Source organism: Salmo trutta, chromosome 22, assembly GCF_901001165.1.
Source record: "Salmo trutta chromosome 22, fSalTru1.1, whole genome shotgun sequence".
Classification (NCBI taxonomy): domain Eukaryota; kingdom Metazoa; phylum Chordata; class Actinopteri; order Salmoniformes; family Salmonidae; genus Salmo; species Salmo trutta.
The window spans coordinates 15,970,497-15,989,655 of record NC_042978.1 but is presented as its reverse complement, the minus strand read 5'-3'; the positions used below and the strand labels follow the sequence as shown (position 1 = coordinate 15,989,655).

Genomic DNA, 19,159 nt, shown 5'->3' with positions numbered 1-19,159 from the left:
TTGACCCAACGACATCAAACAGATAGAGAAATGTGGCGACGCATATCGGAAGACGACAGAGGAGTTGAACACTGAATGTGAAACATTGCTGAAGATTGTTCAAGATTGACCGGATTTGCAACAAACACACGTACAGTAATCAAGATTAAAGGCGAGGAATTCGATTGCGCATTCATTTGCACTTCTTTATTTTTAGCCCAAGTGGTGTGCGGCTAAAGTGGTGTGTAGCAATGTTTACTTTTTCTCTCTTAACGTTTCATTATTTATTTTGATTATTTTGCAGAGATTGGTGAGTGTCTCATAATAATAGTAGATCATATATTGTGTTCCTAATAAGTAAAAATTGTACATTTAGTTGGGAATATTCTAGAATGACTTACATAACCAATTGTGATGTACTGTTTTATTACAGAGGAAATTAAAACAGTATGTAGTTAGCTGTTAATTATTTTCTGTTACTTTGCAAATAGGGAAGTTGATCAATTTAACAGCATATTTATTGAAGGTGACACAGAGCTCATCTATGCATGCAGTGGGAGGATATGTTGTTTATCATCATGTTTCTATCTCATGCAGTGTATTGTCTGGTGTTGACTGACTGTCATAGATCCTGGGCGTCGTCAAGGGCACACATGGCCCATACAGTGCAGGACCACCAGATGGCACAGCCCCAGGCAGCAGTGTTGTCTCTCCCTCCCTCCGGCCAGGCTAAAGTGAGCCCCCCCCTACATCATGGGTTTTCCCTGATGCAGTAGCCTAACAGCAGCCAGGCAGGCCTACATACCACAGAGCTGTTTATAGCAGGAACATGCAGACCAAGACCAGCCAGCTGAAGGCTGCCAAACATGTTTACTAGAACAGCAAGTAACCTTTGGGTAGTATGGGAGACCCTGGGACATGGGTATGGGGTTAAAGTGGACTAGACTAGATTGCATATTTTATCTTTATTTATTGTTAAGGAGTACCAAATGGCACTGGCAACATTAGTCATCACTAATTTGGGGCTGTCGAGTGGCGCAGCGGTCTAAGGCACTGCATATCAGTGCTAGAGGCATCGATTCCAGGCTGTATCACAACCGGCCGTGATTGGGAGTCCCGTAGGGCGGCGCACAGTTGGCCCAGCGTCATCCTGGTTAGGGTAGACCGTCATTGTAAATAAGAATTTGTTCTTAACTGAAGAAAAAAAGTCGCTGTAATGCAAGTTATTCAGTTATCAGGGATTTTATTGGGTCCACCGTCCAATTAACTTTTACAACCCACACCCTCACACACACAAACACATTCTGAACCAGCTAAGAGATTATCTCCACCTCCAGTTAGAGGCAAGTAAAGCTGTTTATGTCTGGAGTGCTGTACACTAAAGTAGCCTACACGATACAATGACATAATGGCACATTACTGCTCTGCAGATCATATGAAGTGTAAACTCATGGAGGAGAGGTTTACTACAGTCTACTGTAAAATGGGTTAGAAATCTGTTGAAAGATAGTTCAAATTACACCCTTGCAGTACTCCAAGAGCATGAGAAACTTATATGTGATACCTTTAGCCCAGGGGTCTCCAACCCTGTTCCTGGAGAGCTACCCTCCTGTAGGTTTTCACTCCAACCCCAGTTGTAACTAACTTGGTTGAGTTTATCAACCTATTCTAATTAGTAGAACCAGGTGTCCTAGATTAGGGTTACAGGACGGTAGCTCTCCAGGAACACGGTTGAAGAGCCCTGCTTTAGCCTGTATCTGCAGCCAGTGATCATGACATGTTATAGTCTCCATTACAGCTGTAGTGTTTATTTATTTTATTTCACCTTTATTTAACCAGGTAGGCCAGTTGAGAACAAGTTGTCATTTACAATTGCGACCTGTCCAAGATAATGCAAAGCAGTGCTACAAAAACAACAACACAGAGTTACACATAAACAAACGTACAGTCAATAACACAGTAGAAAAAATCTATATACCGTGTGTGCAAATGTAGAAGAGTAGTGAGGTAAGGCAGTAAATAGGCCATAGAGGCGAAATAATTACAATTTAGCAATTAACACTGGAATGATAGATGTGCAGATGATGGTGTGCAAGTAGAGATACTGGGGTGCAAAAGAGCAAGAAGATAAATAACAATATGGGGATGAGGTAGTTGGTTGTGCTATTTACAGATTGGCTGTGTACAGGTACAGTGATCAGTAAGCTGCTCTGACAGCTGATGCTTAAAGTTAGAGTGGGAGATATAAGTCTCCAGCTTCAGTGATTTTTGCAATTCGTTCCAGTCATTGGCAGCAGAGAACTGTAAGGAAAGGCGGTCAAAGTAAGTGTTGGCTTTGGGGATGACCAGTGAAATATACCTGCTGGAGCGTGTGCTACGGGTGGGTGTTGCTATGGTGACCAGTGAGCTGAGATAAGGCGGGGCTTTACCTAGCAAAGATTATAGATGACCTGGAGCCAGTGGGTTTGGCGACGAATATGTAGCGAGGACCAGCCAAAGAGAGCATACAGGTCACGGGTGGGTAGTATATGAGGCTTTGGTGACAAAACGGATGGCACTGTGAAAGACTACATCCAGTTTGCTGAGTAGAGTGTTGGAGGCTATTTTGTAAATGACATCGCCGAAGTCAAGGATCGGTAGGATAGTCAGTTTTACGAGGGTATGTTTGGCAGCATGAATGAAGGATGCTTTGTTACGAAATAGGAAGCCGATTCTAGATTTAATTTTGGATTGGAGATGCTTAATGTGAGTCTGGAAGGAGAGTTTACAGTCTAACCAGACACCTAGGTATTTGTAGTTGTCCACATATTCTAAGTCAGAACCTTTCAGAGTAGTGATGCTAGTCGTGAGTTATGGAGTATGTTTATGACTGATATAATTTCAAAGTGAGTTTGTCTTTTGTGTCCTGTGTGAAGTGGAACACTGAGTGTTTCTTTGTGTGTGCAGAGATGGACAGTGTGGGACTCCCTGCTATGTGGAGCATTGGCAGGAGCTGTGGCCAAAACAGTCATAGCTCCTCTGGACAGAACCAAGATCATCTTCCAAGGTAAGGCCATTCCCCTGGAAGAACATGCACTATAAAGTAGGGGTTCCTTTTGTAAATATATACTAATTTAATTGTTAGTATCTTTGCCTTAATACTTATTTTCCTTCTTCTCCTACTTTAGTGTCTTCACAAAGATTCTCTGCTAAGGTGAGTTTATTATATAACTCGCATTAAAATAATAAAGATGTACTTGATGTACTGTATGTCTTCCCAATTGGCAGAGGCTGGCAGAGCAGGATTTAATGGTGTTATCTCCTAGATGGGAATGTTATTTGGTCACTTGGGTGTGTGTCACTTTTTAATCTGTCTGTCTGAAGCTGGATGACTCAAAACATTACTATTTCAAAGGTAATGTTCTGTATATTAAATATTAGAATGCTGAACAGTCACAAATTCTCTCCATGCTGCCATAATGGTGAATCCTAACTTCCACTTAAATCATATTTTCACATAGTCTCCCAGGAGACTAAGTGACAATTTGAAGTTAGGATTCTCCCCAAGGTGTTGACTGTCTTGTTGAGTTAATAATAATAAATATAGCTGCAAGCAGCAATTACCTGGGGTCTGAGCCTTTTTGCCCATTTAGCCCTTTTCTCTTTCTCAAATATTACACCCTTATTTTACATAATCCAATTTGGTTCAGGCACAACACCAACAATTCCTCACTGTCTAGGGATGTCTATCTGAAAGTCGCATTGGTGAGATTTGAACCCGGGCCGCTATGGGGTGGCATGTATTACAACCCTCTGAGCCATGCTCACCTCCTGGCAAAAGTCAGGTTTGAACACTATGGAAGAGCATGCATGTATTGTAGGTTCCAGTCTTGACTCCATTTCTTGCACTTACACAAATCTTATAACATGTAATATATGCCATTTAGCAGGTTGCTTTTATCCAAAGCAACTTAGTCATGCGTGCATACTTTCTTTACGTTTGATTGGTCGCGAGAATTGAATCCACTATCCTGGCATTGCAAGAGCCATGCTCGACCAACTCAGCTACAGAGGACCAACATGTGAATAGTGGACCAGTGCACACTTCAGGAAATAGTATAGATTATTGAGATGCTTAGCCAGCAGGGATGTCCAACCCTCCAAGAGCCCAAACATAGATGCCTATTTGGCCCAAACATTACCACTCTAATGTATTGTACTCTACTCAAGTTTACTCTACTGATCTTGTTTTTACCCATTTAAACTGGTCTTGGTCTAGTCATAGTCTTGATACACTGGTCCTTGGTCAGGGTCTCAGAAAGTCTAGTCTTGTTGTGCGTCTTGATTAGGGAGGCACATTTCTGTCAATTTTCCTGCTGACTAACCGACCCTCATTAATCAGTCAAAAAATGGTAAAAACAATTCCAAACAGTAAAATAGCGTGACCAACAAAAAATACTATGCATGCATACAAGGAACAGACATGTTTCATTCATGAAAACATGCAACAATAAGCCTATCGTCTTAGTCAAAAGGCTATAGCCTATTATGGAACATGCAGCTGCTGTAATGAAGCAGCTGATAAAACATCATTTGCTAAAATGCAATTAGTGGGAAAACAGTTTTAAACCTAATGCCAGTGGAGCTGAAAACACTGTTCTAAACAGCTCACCTAATGCGAGCGGTTCCATATGTGACAGAGGTAAAAATCTCAGCAACTTGTAGAAAGAGGGGGAATCTGATAGCTGCAACTAGGATGGGTTGCTAATAAGACTAGGATTGTGCCTCTGGCTTCTGGACAATGAAATAAAGTTGATATGAAACTCAATAGAACAGGAGAGAAATTCTGGTTAATGGCATGAGGAAGTCTTTTATAAAATAATTATCTTCACATTTCTATGGTTGGATTTTGGCTAGGCTACTTTGAAGCAAGGTAAGACATTCCTCATTATTTAAGGTAAAATAAAATGTTCAGGTTTCAAATAATTATACTGCCTTAAGGTCACATTGTAAAGTGGTGGGTGACTCTGCTTACCGTTGACTATAGCCTATGCACACGAATGGCGAATGGGAGTTGCGCTTTAATTAGAAGTTGAGATTGAGAAATAAAAATAGTAGCTTTTTTAATCGTGGCCATCAAAAAAGTTTTTAACACCCAATTGCCTTTAGAATTATAATCTTTTGTGCAATGACTGGGCTTATAAAAGCATGTTTCACTCCAGTACCAGCTTTTTGAGGAGCTGCTCTGACAGGTGATAGGCCATTCCGCGCCTCAAACTAGGCTGAGTATGCTGTTGCGCGTGTGATAAGACACATGACGACTAACGAAAATTTAATTCCACACAATTATGCAAATTAACCTATAGACCGATAAGCATGGTCAAATATATATTTTCGGCGGCTAACCAATTTAATGGTTAACCATTAACATCCTTAGTCCATTCCCTCCAAGAGCGACTTAAATTGTCAGGCCCAACCTCACTCAACTTCATTGGCTCACAGCGGCCATGACGTTTAAGATATCAACTTAATTTATAATACATTTACAAATCTTGGTCTCTAGATGTTTTACACCAAGTTTTGGAGAAATCGGTTTAGTGGTCTCAGGAGATGCTGTTGAAAATTGTAAAACCTTTTGAAGTCAAATGTTGTTTGTAGCGCCACCATTTGGCGTATGTATTCGGCCACCAATTTACACCATCCCACCAAGTTTGTAGTTACCATTTAAGAGCTATAGCTCTCCAAAAATAGGGGAAAAAAATATAAATGTAATATTAATCCTAGCAATTATAATAGGGTTCCATCCCTTTCAGGGCTTGGACCCCTAATAATAGTAAAAATAATTTGGTAGGTGCTTATATTTCTCCTATTTCACACACGTACAAGTGGGTATTAATATGCATGTGTGATTTGGAAAAGTTTTTTTTTTTGCATATTCCACTCTCAATGAGACACCCTCGAAGAATGGGTTCAGGACCACGGATGTCTTGTTGAGTTAGTGTTAAGGTTGTTGTGTTGCTGTGCCCCCCCCCCCAGGAAGCCTTCAGACTCCTCTACTGTACATACATGAAAGATGGCTTCCTCAGTCTGTGGAGGGGCAACTCTGCCACCATGGTGCGGGTCATCCCCTACGCTGCCATCCAGTTCTGCTCCCACGACCAGTACAAGAGAATCCTGGGGGGATACTATGGCTTCCAGGGAAAGTGAGTAAAGTACCCCTCCGTGAAAATAATTGAGAATACACATATTTATCATGGCACCGGAGAAGATGGCTCACGTTTTACATGCTCCTAACCGAATGTGTTTTTTTGTAATTTTTTTTGCGTTGTTTGTAACTTATTTTTTTTAGTTATTCTGTACATAATGTTGCTGCTACCGTCTCTTATGACTGAAAATAACTTCTGGACATCAGAACAGCGATTACTCACCACGAACTGGCAGAAGCTTTTTTTCCTTTAACGAGCCCGACGCGAAGGACATACTGCTTTCCCGGGAACAGGCCCAAATCCCCGTCATTTGCGAGAAGACAGAGAACAAGAGGACGGAGGTCGGGCTGCCTTCTGAGAATTCGTAGGCAATCGAATAAACCCCCACTGCCTTCCATTCTTCTAGCTAACATGCAATCATTGAAAAATAAAATTGATGACCTACGAGGAAGATTAAACTACCAACAGGACATTCAACTTCAATATCTTATGCTTCACGGAGTCGTGGCTGAACGACGACATTATCAACATACAGCTGTCTGGTTATACAATGTATGGCAGGATAGAACAGCGGCGTCTGGTACAAGGGGGGGCGGACTACGTATATTTGTAAACAACAGCTGGTGCACGATATCTAAGGAGGTCTTGAATTTTTGCTCGCCTGAGGTAGAGTATCTCATGATAAGCTGTAGACCACACTATCTACCTAGAGAGTTTATCTGTATTTTTCTTAGCTGTTTACATACCACCACAGACCAATGCTGGCACTAAGACCACACTCAATGAGCTCTATTCCGCCATAACCAAACAGGAAAACGCTCATCCAGAGGTGGCGCTCCTATTGGCCGAGGACTTTAATGGAGGGAAATTTAAATCCGTCTTACCAAATTTTTATCAGCATGTTAAATGTGCAACCAGAGGGAAAACAACCCTAGACCACCTTTACTCCACACACAGAGACGTGTACAAAGCTCTCCCTCACACTCCATTTGGCAAATCTGACCATAATTCTATCCTCCTGATACCTGCTTACAAGCAAAAATTCAATCAGGAAGCACCAGTGACTCGGTCAAAAAAAAAAGTGGTCGGATGAAGCCAATGCTAAGCTACAGGACTGTTTTGCTAGCACAGACTGGAATATGTTCTGGGATTCTTCCGATGGCATTGAGGAGTATACCACATCAGTCACTGGCTTCATCAATAAGTGCATCGATGACGTCGCCCCCACAGTGACTGTACGTATATACCCCAACCAGAAGCCATGGATTAGAGGCAACATCCGCACTGAGCTAAAGGCTAGAGCTGGGACTCTAACCCGGAAACGTATAAGAAATCCCACTATGCCCTCCGACGAACCATCAAACAGGCAATGCATCAATACAGGACTAAGACCGAATTGTACTACACCGGCTTTGGCGGTCCTTGGATGTGGCAGGGCTTGCAAACCGTTACAGACTACAAAGGGAAGCACAGCCGAGAGTTGCCCAGTGACATGAGCCTACCAGACGAGCTAAACTACTTCTATGCTTGCTTCGAGGCAAATAACACTGAAACATGCATGAGAGCACCAACTGTTCTGGACGACTGTGTGATAATGCTCTCCGCAGCCGATGTGAGTAAGACATTTAAACAGGTCAACATTTACAAGGCCGCAGGGCCAGATTAATTACCAGGACATGTACTGCGGGCATGCGCTGACCAACTGGCAAGTGTCTTCACTGACATTTTCAACCTCTCCCTCTCTATTGTATTCCACACTGCCCTTTCCTACCTGGACAAAAGGAACACCTATGTGAGAATGCTATTCATTGACTACAGCTCAGCGTTCAACACTATAGTGCCCTCAAAGCTCATCAATAAGCTAAGGACCCTGGGACTAAACACCTCCCTCTGCAACTGGATCCTGGACTTCCTGGCGGGTCGCCCCCAGGTGGAAAGGGTAGGTAACAACACATCCGGCACACTGATCCTCAACACAGGGGTCCCTCAGGGGTGCGTGCTCAGTCCCCTCCTGTACTCCTTGTTCACTCATGACTGCACTGCCAGGCACGATTCCAACACCATCATTAAGTTTGCCGATGATACAACAGTGGTAGGCCTGATCACCGATAACAACGAGACAGCCTATAGGGAGGAGGTCAGAGACCTGGCCGTGTGGTGCCAGGACAACAACCTCTTTCCTCAACTACAGGAAAAGGAGGACAGAGCACACCCCCATTCTCATTGACGGGGCTGTAGTTGAGCAGGTTGAGAGCTTCAAGTTCCTTGGTGTCCACATCACCAACAAACTAACATGGTCCAAGCACACCGAGACGGTTGTGAAGAGGGCACGACAAAACCTATTCCCCCTTAGGAGACTGAAAAGGTTCTAGAGCTGCACCATCGAGAGCATCCTGACTGGCTGCATCACTGCCTGGTATGACAACTGCTCGGCCTCAGACTGCAAAGCACTACAGAGGGTAGTGCGTACAGCCCAGTACATCACTGGGGCCAAGCGTCCTGCCATCCAGGACCTCTATACCAGGCGGTGTCAGAGGAACGCCAGCAACTCCAGCTACCCTAGTCATAGACTGTTCTCTCTGTTACCACACAGCAAGCGGTACCGGAGTGCCAAGTCTAGGTCCAAGAGGTTTCTAAACAACCTCTACCCCCAAGCCATAAGACTCTTGAACATCTAATCAAATGGCTACCCAGACTATTTGCGCTGCCCCCCCAACCCCTCTTTTACGCCGCTGCTACTCTCTGTTATTGTCTATGCATAGTCACTTTAATAACTCTTCCTATATGTTCATATTACCTCAACTAACCGGTGCCCCCGCACATTGACTCTGTACCGGTACCCCCTGTATATAGTCTCGCTATTGTTATTTTACTGCTGCTCTCTTTAATTACTTGTTCCTTTTATTTCTTAATTTTTAAACTGCATTGTTGGTTAGGGGCTTGTAAGTAAGCATTTCACTGTAAGGTCTACACCTGTTGTATTCGGCGCATGTGACTAATACAATTTGATTTGATTTGTTAATGTAGCACCATTCTGAACTCTGGTGGTTATCATCAGCCTCCAAGGCAACCCTTCAGTGATCTTTCTTGAACAGAACAAACCATTTTCTCTAGTGTGAAAAAAAATCATAATAATTCAAGGACATCCATTGTCGAAACCATAGCTGCACTCTAATGTAATTTGATCTGTCTGTTTCAGAGCCCTTACTCCTTTTCCACGTTTCCTGGCAGGGTCGTTGGCTGGCACCACAGCTGCCATGCTCACCTACCCCCTGGACATGGTGCGGGCCAGGATGGCAGTGACACCCAGACAAATGTAGGGCTCTCCAACAACACTCATAAATGTCAATCTTTGAATGTATAAATACACAGGGCTCTAAAGTGTGACAAAAAATGCGACCAAATATTTTGCTGTGCGACCAGGAGTTTTATTTTGGGAGCACTGTGTGACTATAAACAAAATCTCCCATAATTGTTGTTTCCGAGTGCCTTAAAGAAACAAGCGAGTGCAGATGTGTTAGCGTCATGGTTGCACCATTACTACAGCGAAAACAGCTAGCTTCCTTCTAACCCAACCAAGATCTGACCTATATTACCGCCTCAGCATTTTTATATTTCTATAGCGGATCGCATTGACCACATTTTACATTCATAAACCATTTCGTGGGCCATTCTAAAACTACTCAAAACCACAGAGTTTCTAAACCCAAAGGCGCAACATCGTGAAACTTCCGGGAACACTTGCGTAACAGACCAAGCAGACTAGGCCAGGGTTTGGGCTTTGAGAAGTCAATGAGAGAAGTGAAAAATTCATCCATAGTTGTGCATTTTCTCAATCTAAAGACACAACCTAGATTCTAGCGAATGTCTTAAGTAGTTAAACATGTTATTACTCCAACCTTGTGAAAGTGATTTTCGTCAAGAAATGACTTTATATTGAGGAGTGCCATTGATTTGACGGCCTGCACATGAATAGTTTGGCGCGATACGAAAGTTAGACCCGATGACGTGTTTCTACCCATGAGATTAGCTAGCCAATTTTGCCATGACATTGCCTACAAGTGTAATCTGGGTTTTATATTGAAGAAGCAGTTTCTGCCTATCTTCATACTGTACTGTCTTTGTCCAAACATTTGGGGCCATAGAAAGAAGGGACAATGGATAGATTCTTCAGGAGATCAATGATCGTCAATACAAACCTTACATTTTTAAGACTGTGTACAATTTTCAATGTAATGACTCTCAATAGAAAATAGTGATTTATACACAATTTAGAAACCTACAATTCCACAAATGACTTTGTCATTTCAATGACAGGTATTTATTTTAGCTTTTATAATAAACTAATGTGTTTAACGGTGTTACATATTAGTTAAAGGCACAACAATTGTTTTATTTCCCTGTTTAACTCTCTTGCAGATTAACATGTGCCTTACAAAAACGAAGGTTTAAAGACCGATGCAATCCATGGTTTACAGGAAACAAATTTAGCTTGGGTTAAGGCCAGATGAACTGATTCTGCTTCTGATTGGCAGTCCTTCAGACATTTGAGAAATAGATGTCTATCCCTGTTTAAAAAAAAAATCAACATGCTTCTTGAATTGTGTATCTGAGAGTGGTGGTAATCTAGCCAATTTCTGGAAAGTGGTCAAATCTTTGAAACAAAACTCCACCCCCTCCTTTCCCCAGCAGGTTTTGACAGCCTCTGCACCCAATCTAGACTAAATAGAAATGTGTGATGCTTTTAATAAGCATTTTGCCTCAACTGGCCACCTGTTTGAAAGGATAATCTCTGAAAATCTAATAACCTCAAAACAGATTGTAGAGAATGATGCATTAACAGACTCATATACTTTATTTTTATTTCAACCCTTTGATGTCTATGATGTACTAATGATGTACAGTTGAAGTCAGAAGTTTACATTACACCTTAGCCAAATACATTTTAAACTCACTTTCACAATTTCTGACATTTGATCCTAGCAAAAAATTCCCTGTTTTAGGTCAGTTAGGATCACCACTTTATTTCAAGAATGTAAAATGTCAGTAATACTAGAGAGAAATATTTATTTCAGCTTTTATTTCTTTCATCACATTCCCAGTGGGTCAGAAGTTTACATACACTCAATTAGTATTTGGTAGCATTGCCTTTAAATTGTTTAACTTGGGTCAAACATTTCGGGTAGCCTTCCACAAGCTTCCCACAAGTTGGGTGAATTTTGGCCCATTCCTCCTGACAGAGCTGGTGTAACTGAGTCAGGTTTGTAGACCTTGCTCGCACACACTTTTTCAGTTCTGCCCACAAATGTTCTATAGGATTGAGCTCAGGGCTTTGTGATGGCCACTCCAATACCTTGACTTTGTTGTTTTTAAGCTATTTTGCCACAATTTTGGAAGTATGCTAGGGGTCATTGTCCATTTGGAAGACCCATTTGCGACCAAGGTTTAACTTCCTGACTGATGTCTTGAGATGTTGCTTCAATATATCCACATATCCTTCCTCATGGAGCCATCTATTTTGTGAAGTGCACCAGTCCCTCCTGCAGCAAAGCACCCCCACAACATGATGCTGCCCACCCCCGTGCTTCACGGTTGGGATGGTGTTCTTCGGCTTGCAAGCCTCCCCCTTTTTCCTCTAAACATAGCAATGGTCATTATGGCCAAACAGTTCTATTTTTGTTTCATCAGACCAGAGGACATTTCTACAAAAAGTGCGATCTTTGTCCCCATGTGCAGTTGCAAACCGTAGTCTGGCTTTTTTATGGCGGTTTTGGAGCAGTGGCTTCTTCGTTGCTGAGCGGCCTTTCAGGTTATGTCGATATAGGACTCGTTTTACTGTGGATATAGATACTTTTGTACCTGTTTCCTCCAGCATCTTCACAAAGTCCTTTGCTGTTGTTCTGGGATTGATTTGTAGTTTTCGCACAAAAGTACGTTCATCTCTAGGAGACAGAACGCGTCTCCTTCCTGAGCGGTATGATGGCTGCGTGGTCCCATGGTGTTTATACTTGCGTACTATTGTTTGTACAGATGAATGTGGTACCTTCGGGCTTTTGGAAATTGGATGAACCAGACTTGTGGACCTCTACAATTATTTTCTGAGGTCTTGGCTGATTTTTTTTTTTTTCAAGCAAAGAAGCACTGAGTTTGAAGGTAAGCCTTGAAATCCATCCACAGGTACACCTCCAATTGACTCACATGATGTCAATTAGCCTATCAGAAGCTTCTAAAGCCATGACATAATTTTCTGGAATGTTCCAAGCTGTTTAAAGGCACAGTCAACCTAGTGTATGTAAACTTCTGACCCACTGGAATTGTAATACAGTTAATTATAAGTGAAATAATCTGTCTGTAAACAGTTGTTGGAAAAATGAGTTGTCATGTACAAAGTACATGTCCTAACTGACTTGCCAAAACTATAGTTTGTTAACATGAAATTTGTGGAGTGGTTGAAAAACTAGTTTTAATGACTCCAACCTATGTAAACTTCCGACATCAACTGTACATCTATGATGTACTAATGATGATGTACATCCATGATGTAAAAATAAAACATAGGGCCTGATTCACTTCAAATCTAATTTTATTGTTCACATACACATATTTAGCAGATGTTATTGTGGCTGAAATGCTTGTGTTCCTAGCTCCAGCAGTGCAGTAATATCTAACAATACACAACCATACACACATCTGAAAAGAATAAGAAATATAGCAATATTAGGACGAGCAATGTCAGAGTCCGGAGTATAAATACTGTGTGTGTATATACAGTACCTTTCAAAAGTTTGGACACACCTACTCATTGAAGGGGTTTTCTTTACATTGTAGAATAATAGTGAAGACATAAACATTGATATAACATGTAGTAACCAAAAAAGTGTTAAACAAATCAAAATATATTTTAGAATCTTCGAAGTAGCCACCCTTTGCCTTTGACAGCTTTGCACACTCTTGGCATTCTCTCAACCAACTTCACCTGGAAAGCTTTTCCAACAGTCTTGAAGGAGTTCCCACAAATGCTGAGCACTTGTTGGCTGCTTTTCCTTCACTCTGCGGTCCAACTCATCCCACACCATCTCAATTGCGTTGAGGTCGGGTGGTTGTGGAGGACAGGTCACAATGTTTTAAAACATACAGATGAGCTAGTTAAAAAGCTAAGATTTAAAGGGGGCTTATTTTTTTTAAATAGATCTTGCCTCTCCCTAAATAGCAGGAAGCAGATTGTACAGTCAGTTCCTGATTATGGTGACACCGTTTACCAGATTGCAACAGCCACTACTCTTAAACCTTTGGATGCTGTCTACCATAACACCATTCGTTTTATCACTGGTGACAGTTTTGATACTCACCACTGCATACTGTAACAAAAGGTTGGCTCGTCCCCATTAAAGTGCTGCAGATCAATTCATTACTCCCTTTCTGTTTCCAAAGCCCTACTACACAAGCTTCCAACTTACCTAACTTCATTGCTAAAGAATGAGCTACCAAACCCACTTGACCAATTTAAGTCAATCCTCCTTTAGTTTTAGTGCCCTTCATTGTTCGAATAACCTGCAAAATTCCTTGTATCTTGAGTCCCTTTTGCCGCTAGGTCAGTTTAGGACTCTGGTGTTAAAGGAATTCATTGAGGATTGCAGTTGTTTCGATTGATTGTAATGGTTTATTTGTTGAAAGTGTAGTATTGTACCTTGTAGTTTTTTTTCCTTTTTGTTTTATTTGTAATGTTCATTTTCTTGATTGTGAAAATGTTTGTACTCAGGGCACTATTGTGAATGAGACCCTGGTCTCAATTGGGCTCCCCTGTGTAAAAGTAAAAACAAAAAACAAAACATGTGCTTCAAAGGTAACTAGAATTCATATAGGCCCAATATAGGCTGTATCTCAATCAAAAAATCTTATTTTCTGGTGCTCCTAAATTTTATGTGGTGCTCCTAACTTTAAGTTGGGTGCACCAGTGCTACCAATGAAAATGTTTAATTTCGAGCCCTGCCTGCACGTGGTTCCCCCTTTGCCCACTTATTCAAAGTTTAACAGGTATATAGGGTAATATAGGTAATGTTTTTATCCTTATCTAATATCCATATAGGTTAATATCCTACTCTTATCTTTCTTCCCTACAGGTACAGCAACATTATGCACGTGTTTGTGCGCATTACACAGGAGGAGGGCATTAAGACCCTGTACAGAGGCTTCTGCCCGACCATCCTGGGAGTGATCCCATACTCAGGAATCACCTTCTTCACATATGAGACCCTCAAGAAACTGCATGCAGGTATAGCCTCCTTTTTCTTTTTGGATTGTCTTAATTTAATGATTAGCTTTTTGATTAAGGGCTTAATTTGATCTCTCTTTCTCTCCTTATCCCATTCCTTTCTCCAGAGAGGACCAGGCGGTCCCAGCCGTACTCCTACGAGCGTCTGGCATTTGGCGCGTGTGCTGGCCTGATCGGCCAGTCGGCCTCTTACCCGCTGGACGTGGTTCGCCGACGCATGCAGACGGCAGGGGTGACAGGCCAACAGTACGGCAGCGTCCTGAACACCATGAAAGCAATCGTGGTGCAGGAGGGTGTGGTGCGTGGACTCTACAAGGGCCTCAGTATGAACTGGATCAAAGGGCCTATCGCTGTGGGGATCAGCTTCACCACCTTTGACCTCATGCACAACTTCCTGCACAAGATGCACCAGTTGGGATACTTCACACACTGAGCCAGCAGAGGGAGCCAGAGGAAAGGTTCACTGTTGGGACTAGAGTTGTCGTCCGTCGGTCACAGACACAAGATGGGTCCTCTACAAGTCAGATAGGGATTGAAAGGGGAGGGTGGATACTGGACAGACAGGAGGAGGCAGAAGCTGTCAGTTTATTTAAGCGCACATCCTCTGACACACATTAAGCACGCACAGCCAGACCCCCCCACTCTTGCTGTTGATGGATGGGGTGTCTGTACTAAGGCTAAAATAAGTGTCCTCAAACAGGGTAGATGTGTGTATGAGTTTGCAATATGAGAGGTATGAGAATGTGAATGATTTTACATTTCCAGTCCTGATATTTGTTTGAGATTGTGGTATTATCTCTGGTAAGGGCACCTAATGGGGCTGGAGATATTCAGAGGTGAAGAACTTTACGATCGGTTCAATTTTAGTATGGAATTTTATCAACTATGCTCACAATGTTTTCCGTTGGTTTAAACTTTAGATTGACTTATATTTTCAACCATGCATTGCTGCTTTTTTTCTTGATTATTTCAGGGCTTGTTGCAGCTCTAATCCTCTTTTTTCTTGATTATTTCAGGGCTTGTTGCAGCTCTAATCCTCTTTTTTCTTGATTATTTCAGGGCTTGTTGCAGCTCTAATCCTCTTTTTTCTTGATTATTTCAGGGCTTGTTGCAGCTCTAATCCTCTGCTCACTTTTGCATTTAGCATCAACGTTTCATGGAAGAGTCACCTAGTGGGCCTTGCTGCCAGAAAATATAATCTGATTGTTGATAGTTTCTTGATTGCTGGTAGTTGGGAATGTAGTTTTGTTCCAAAGAGCTTGTTGCTGTTTTTTACAGTTAAAATGTAAGATGGAATGTACTGTCAGGAAAATGATTGGCACCCTTGATAAAGATGAGCAAAAAATACTGTATAAAATAAATACAAGTATTGAGCTATATTATATGCTCAAAAATTATAAAATTATATTTTATACTAATACAATTGCTCAGAGAAAGACATTTTGTTTATCAAGTAAATATTTGTTCTCCAAAAAATATAGGTCAAAATTATTGCCACAGTTGTTTTCAATAACTCTCCTTGTGAGGATAACGACACTGAGCCTTTTTCTAAAATGTTTTATGAGATTGGAGAACACTTTGGGAGGGATCTTGGAGAATATTTCCAGAATATTTCCAGATCCTTGATATCCTTCATCTGCGCTAATGGGCTACCCTATTCAATTAAAACCACAGGCTTTTCATGTGGTTCAAGTCCGGAGACTGATGGCCATTGCAAAATGTTGATTTTTGTGGTCAATTAACTGGTGTGCGTGGCCAAAGAGCTCAATTGTCATGTCATCTAACAAATGGAGATGGCTAAACGGCATTGGCAGTTGGTTTGGAATCTTTGCTATGGTCAGATGACACGAAAATAAAGCTCTAGGCTTCCACAGAATGATGCATATGAAGAGGGAAAAAACACTGTTCCATATGGTGGTGGATCTTTGATGTTATTGGACTAATTTGGTTCCTCTGGTTCTGGGGCTCTTGTTAAGGTCAACGGCAGCATGAACTTTACCCAGTACAAGGACATTTTAGCCAAAATCCTGCTTGCCTCTTCAATAATGCTGATCTTCCAGCAAGACGATAACACCAAGCACACATCAAAATCCACAAAGTAATTGACCACAAAAATCAACATTTTGCAATGGCCATCTCAGTCTCCGGACTGGTTTAAATTGAAGAGGGCAGACGAAGGATATCAAGGATCTGGAAGGATTCTGTATGGAGGAACAGTCTGAAATCCCTCCCAATGTGTTCTCCAACTCATAAAACATTTCAGAAAAAGGCCCTGTGACGTTGTCCTCGCAAGGCGAGTTTTGAAATCAAGTGATCAATTTTACCCCCTCTTTTTAAAAAAGTTTTTTTTAATTGTTAAATTTTGTTTATCTGAGCATTTGCATTAGTATATATATATTTTTTTCTCCATTGGACCTGACCGTCGGTGTGTGATAACTGAAAATGCCCTCTCACGTTGATGAGAAAGAGATGGTGATATCATAAATAGTTTATTTTTATTAACAACATGCCTGCAGTCCCTCACACACTGAATGCCATCCTCCATTTAAACAAACTGAAGCGTTTCGGGCAGGAGGCCACAGGTGCGTGCAATCAGCATATTAGCAAGGCTCGCAAGCAGTCAGCTGACAATAAAGGGACATGTCACTCATTCTAACGTTCAAACAGTTAAAGGTTGTGCTGATGAATAAAGATGAATTAACTGGATTTGCATGTGATAATGGATTGACAATTTAGCTAGGATCCTAGATATATAAACACACCATAAATACATTCATTCATTTTACAGTGAAGGCTACTCCTTCACAGTCAGTAATCATTTCAGCAGGACTGCACAGTTTCACTATCCGGTGTCTAGAAATATAGAGTTGTAGTGTCTAACTTGAATCAAATGGATATCATCCATATTTGCCCACTACATGTAGCCTAAGGAATAAATATATAATCAGTATATTTCTAATATTAAGGTACTCTTTCTATTATCTGTAGTCTTATTGTGAAGGAAATCCAGTTTGTCATAAATCTGTTTCTATGTTTATTGATACTTTACACAAGAATGTTGCTACACCCGCAATAACATCTGCTAAATATGTGTATGTGACCAATAAAATCTGCTAAATATGTGTATGTGACCAATAACATCTGCTAAATATGTGTATGTGACCAATAAAATTTGATTTGTTTGAATTGATATTGATGTCTTGAATATACTAAAAAACGTACTTCTTGAGATCAGTGTATATGTGAAATAACAATTAATTGATCAACACAAATGATGATAAAAACACATCCTGTATTAATTACTAAACTTGACGTCTAATTGCAATATTTTTTATGAATGATTCATTTATAGCAGTGTTTCCCAACCCTGGTCCACGAGTACCCCCAACAGTACACAGTTTCGTTGTAGCCCTTGACAACACTGGCTCCGACACTCGTTGGATGTGGCAGGGCTTGCAAACCATTACAGACTACAAAGGGACAGACTACGAAGGGAAGATTATCAGGACATGTACTGAGAGCATGCGCTGACCAACTGGCAAGTGTCTTCACTGACATTTTCAACCTCTCCCTGTCCGATTCTGTAATACCAACATGTTTTAAGCAGAGCACCATAGTCCCTGTGCCCAAGAACACTAAGGTGACCTGCCTAAATGACTACTAACCCGTAGCACTCACGTCTGTAGCCATGAAGTGCTTTGAAAGGCTGGTCATGGCTCACATCAACACCATTATCCCAGAAACCCTAGACCCACTCCAATTTGCATACTGCCCTAACAGATCCACAGATGATGCAATCTCTATTGCATTCCACACTGCCCTTTCCCACCTGGACAATGTGAGAATGCTATTCATTGACTACAGCTCAGCGTTCAACACCATAGTGCCCTCAAAGCTAATCAATAAGCTAAGGACCCTGGGACTAAACACTGCAACTGGATCCTGGACTTCCTGACGGGCCGCCCCCAGGTGGAAAGGGTAGCTAACAACACATCTGGCACACTGATCCTCAACACAGGGGCCGCTCAGGGGTGCGTGCTCAGTCCCCTCCTGTACTCCTTGTTCATTCATGACTGCACTGCCAGGTACGATTCCAACACCATCATTAAGTTTGCCGATGATACAACAGTGGTAGGCCTGATCACCGACAACAACGAGACAGCCTATAGGGAGGAGGTCAGAGATCTGGCCGTGTGGTGCCAGGACAACAACCTTTCCCTCAACATGATCAAGACAAAGGAGATGATTGTGGACTACCGGAAAAGGAGGACAGAGCACACCCCCATTCTCATAGACGGGGCTGTAGTGGAGCAGGTTGAGAGCTTCAAGTTCCTTGGTGTCCACATCACCAACAAACTAACATGGTCCAAGCACACCAAGACAGTTGTGAAGAGGGCACAACAAAACCTATTCCCCCTTAGGAGACTGAAAAGGTTCTAGAGCTGCACCTTCGAGAGCATCCTGACTGGTTGCATCACTGCCTGGTATGGCAACTGCTCTGCCTCTGACCGCAAGGCACTACAGAGGGTAGTGCGTACGGCCCTGTACATCCCTGGGGCCAAGCTTCCTGCCATCCAGGACCTCTATACCAGGCGGTGTCAGAGGAAGGCCCTAAAAATGGTCAAAGACTCCAGCCACCCTAGTCATATTCTCTCTGCTACCGCACGGCAAGCGGTACCGGAGTGCCAAGTCTAGGTCCAAGAGGCTTAGCTTCTACCCCCAA

At 42.0% G+C, this 19,159-nt stretch overlaps 1 protein-coding gene across 3 annotated transcripts; it reads left to right on the top strand.

The window, feature by feature from the left end:
- Positions 1 to 79: 79 nt before the first annotated feature.
- On the top strand, positions 80 to 17,739 carry LOC115158207 (mitochondrial coenzyme A transporter SLC25A42). 3 transcript variants are annotated; one of them, XM_029706868.1, is made up of 8 exons: positions 80 to 220; positions 577 to 713; positions 2,926 to 3,025; positions 3,147 to 3,172; positions 5,995 to 6,161; positions 9,364 to 9,480; positions 14,285 to 14,436; positions 14,544 to 17,142. In XM_029706868.1, exons 2-8 carry the CDS (start codon positions 633 to 635, stop codon positions 14,867 to 14,869), a joined length of 969 nt encoding a protein of 322 aa, XP_029562728.1. In that variant the 5' UTR covers positions 80 to 220; positions 577 to 632; the 3' UTR covers positions 14,870 to 17,142. The 3 variants fall into 3 exon arrangements, with proteins under 3 accessions (XP_029562728.1, XP_029562731.1, XP_029562730.1); XM_029706871.1 differs by having other exon boundaries at positions 129 to 220; positions 608 to 713; XM_029706870.1 differs by lacking the exon at positions 80 to 220 and adding an exon at positions 249 to 289 and having other exon boundaries at positions 14,544 to 17,739.
- Positions 17,740 to 19,159: the final 1,420 nt, after the last annotated feature.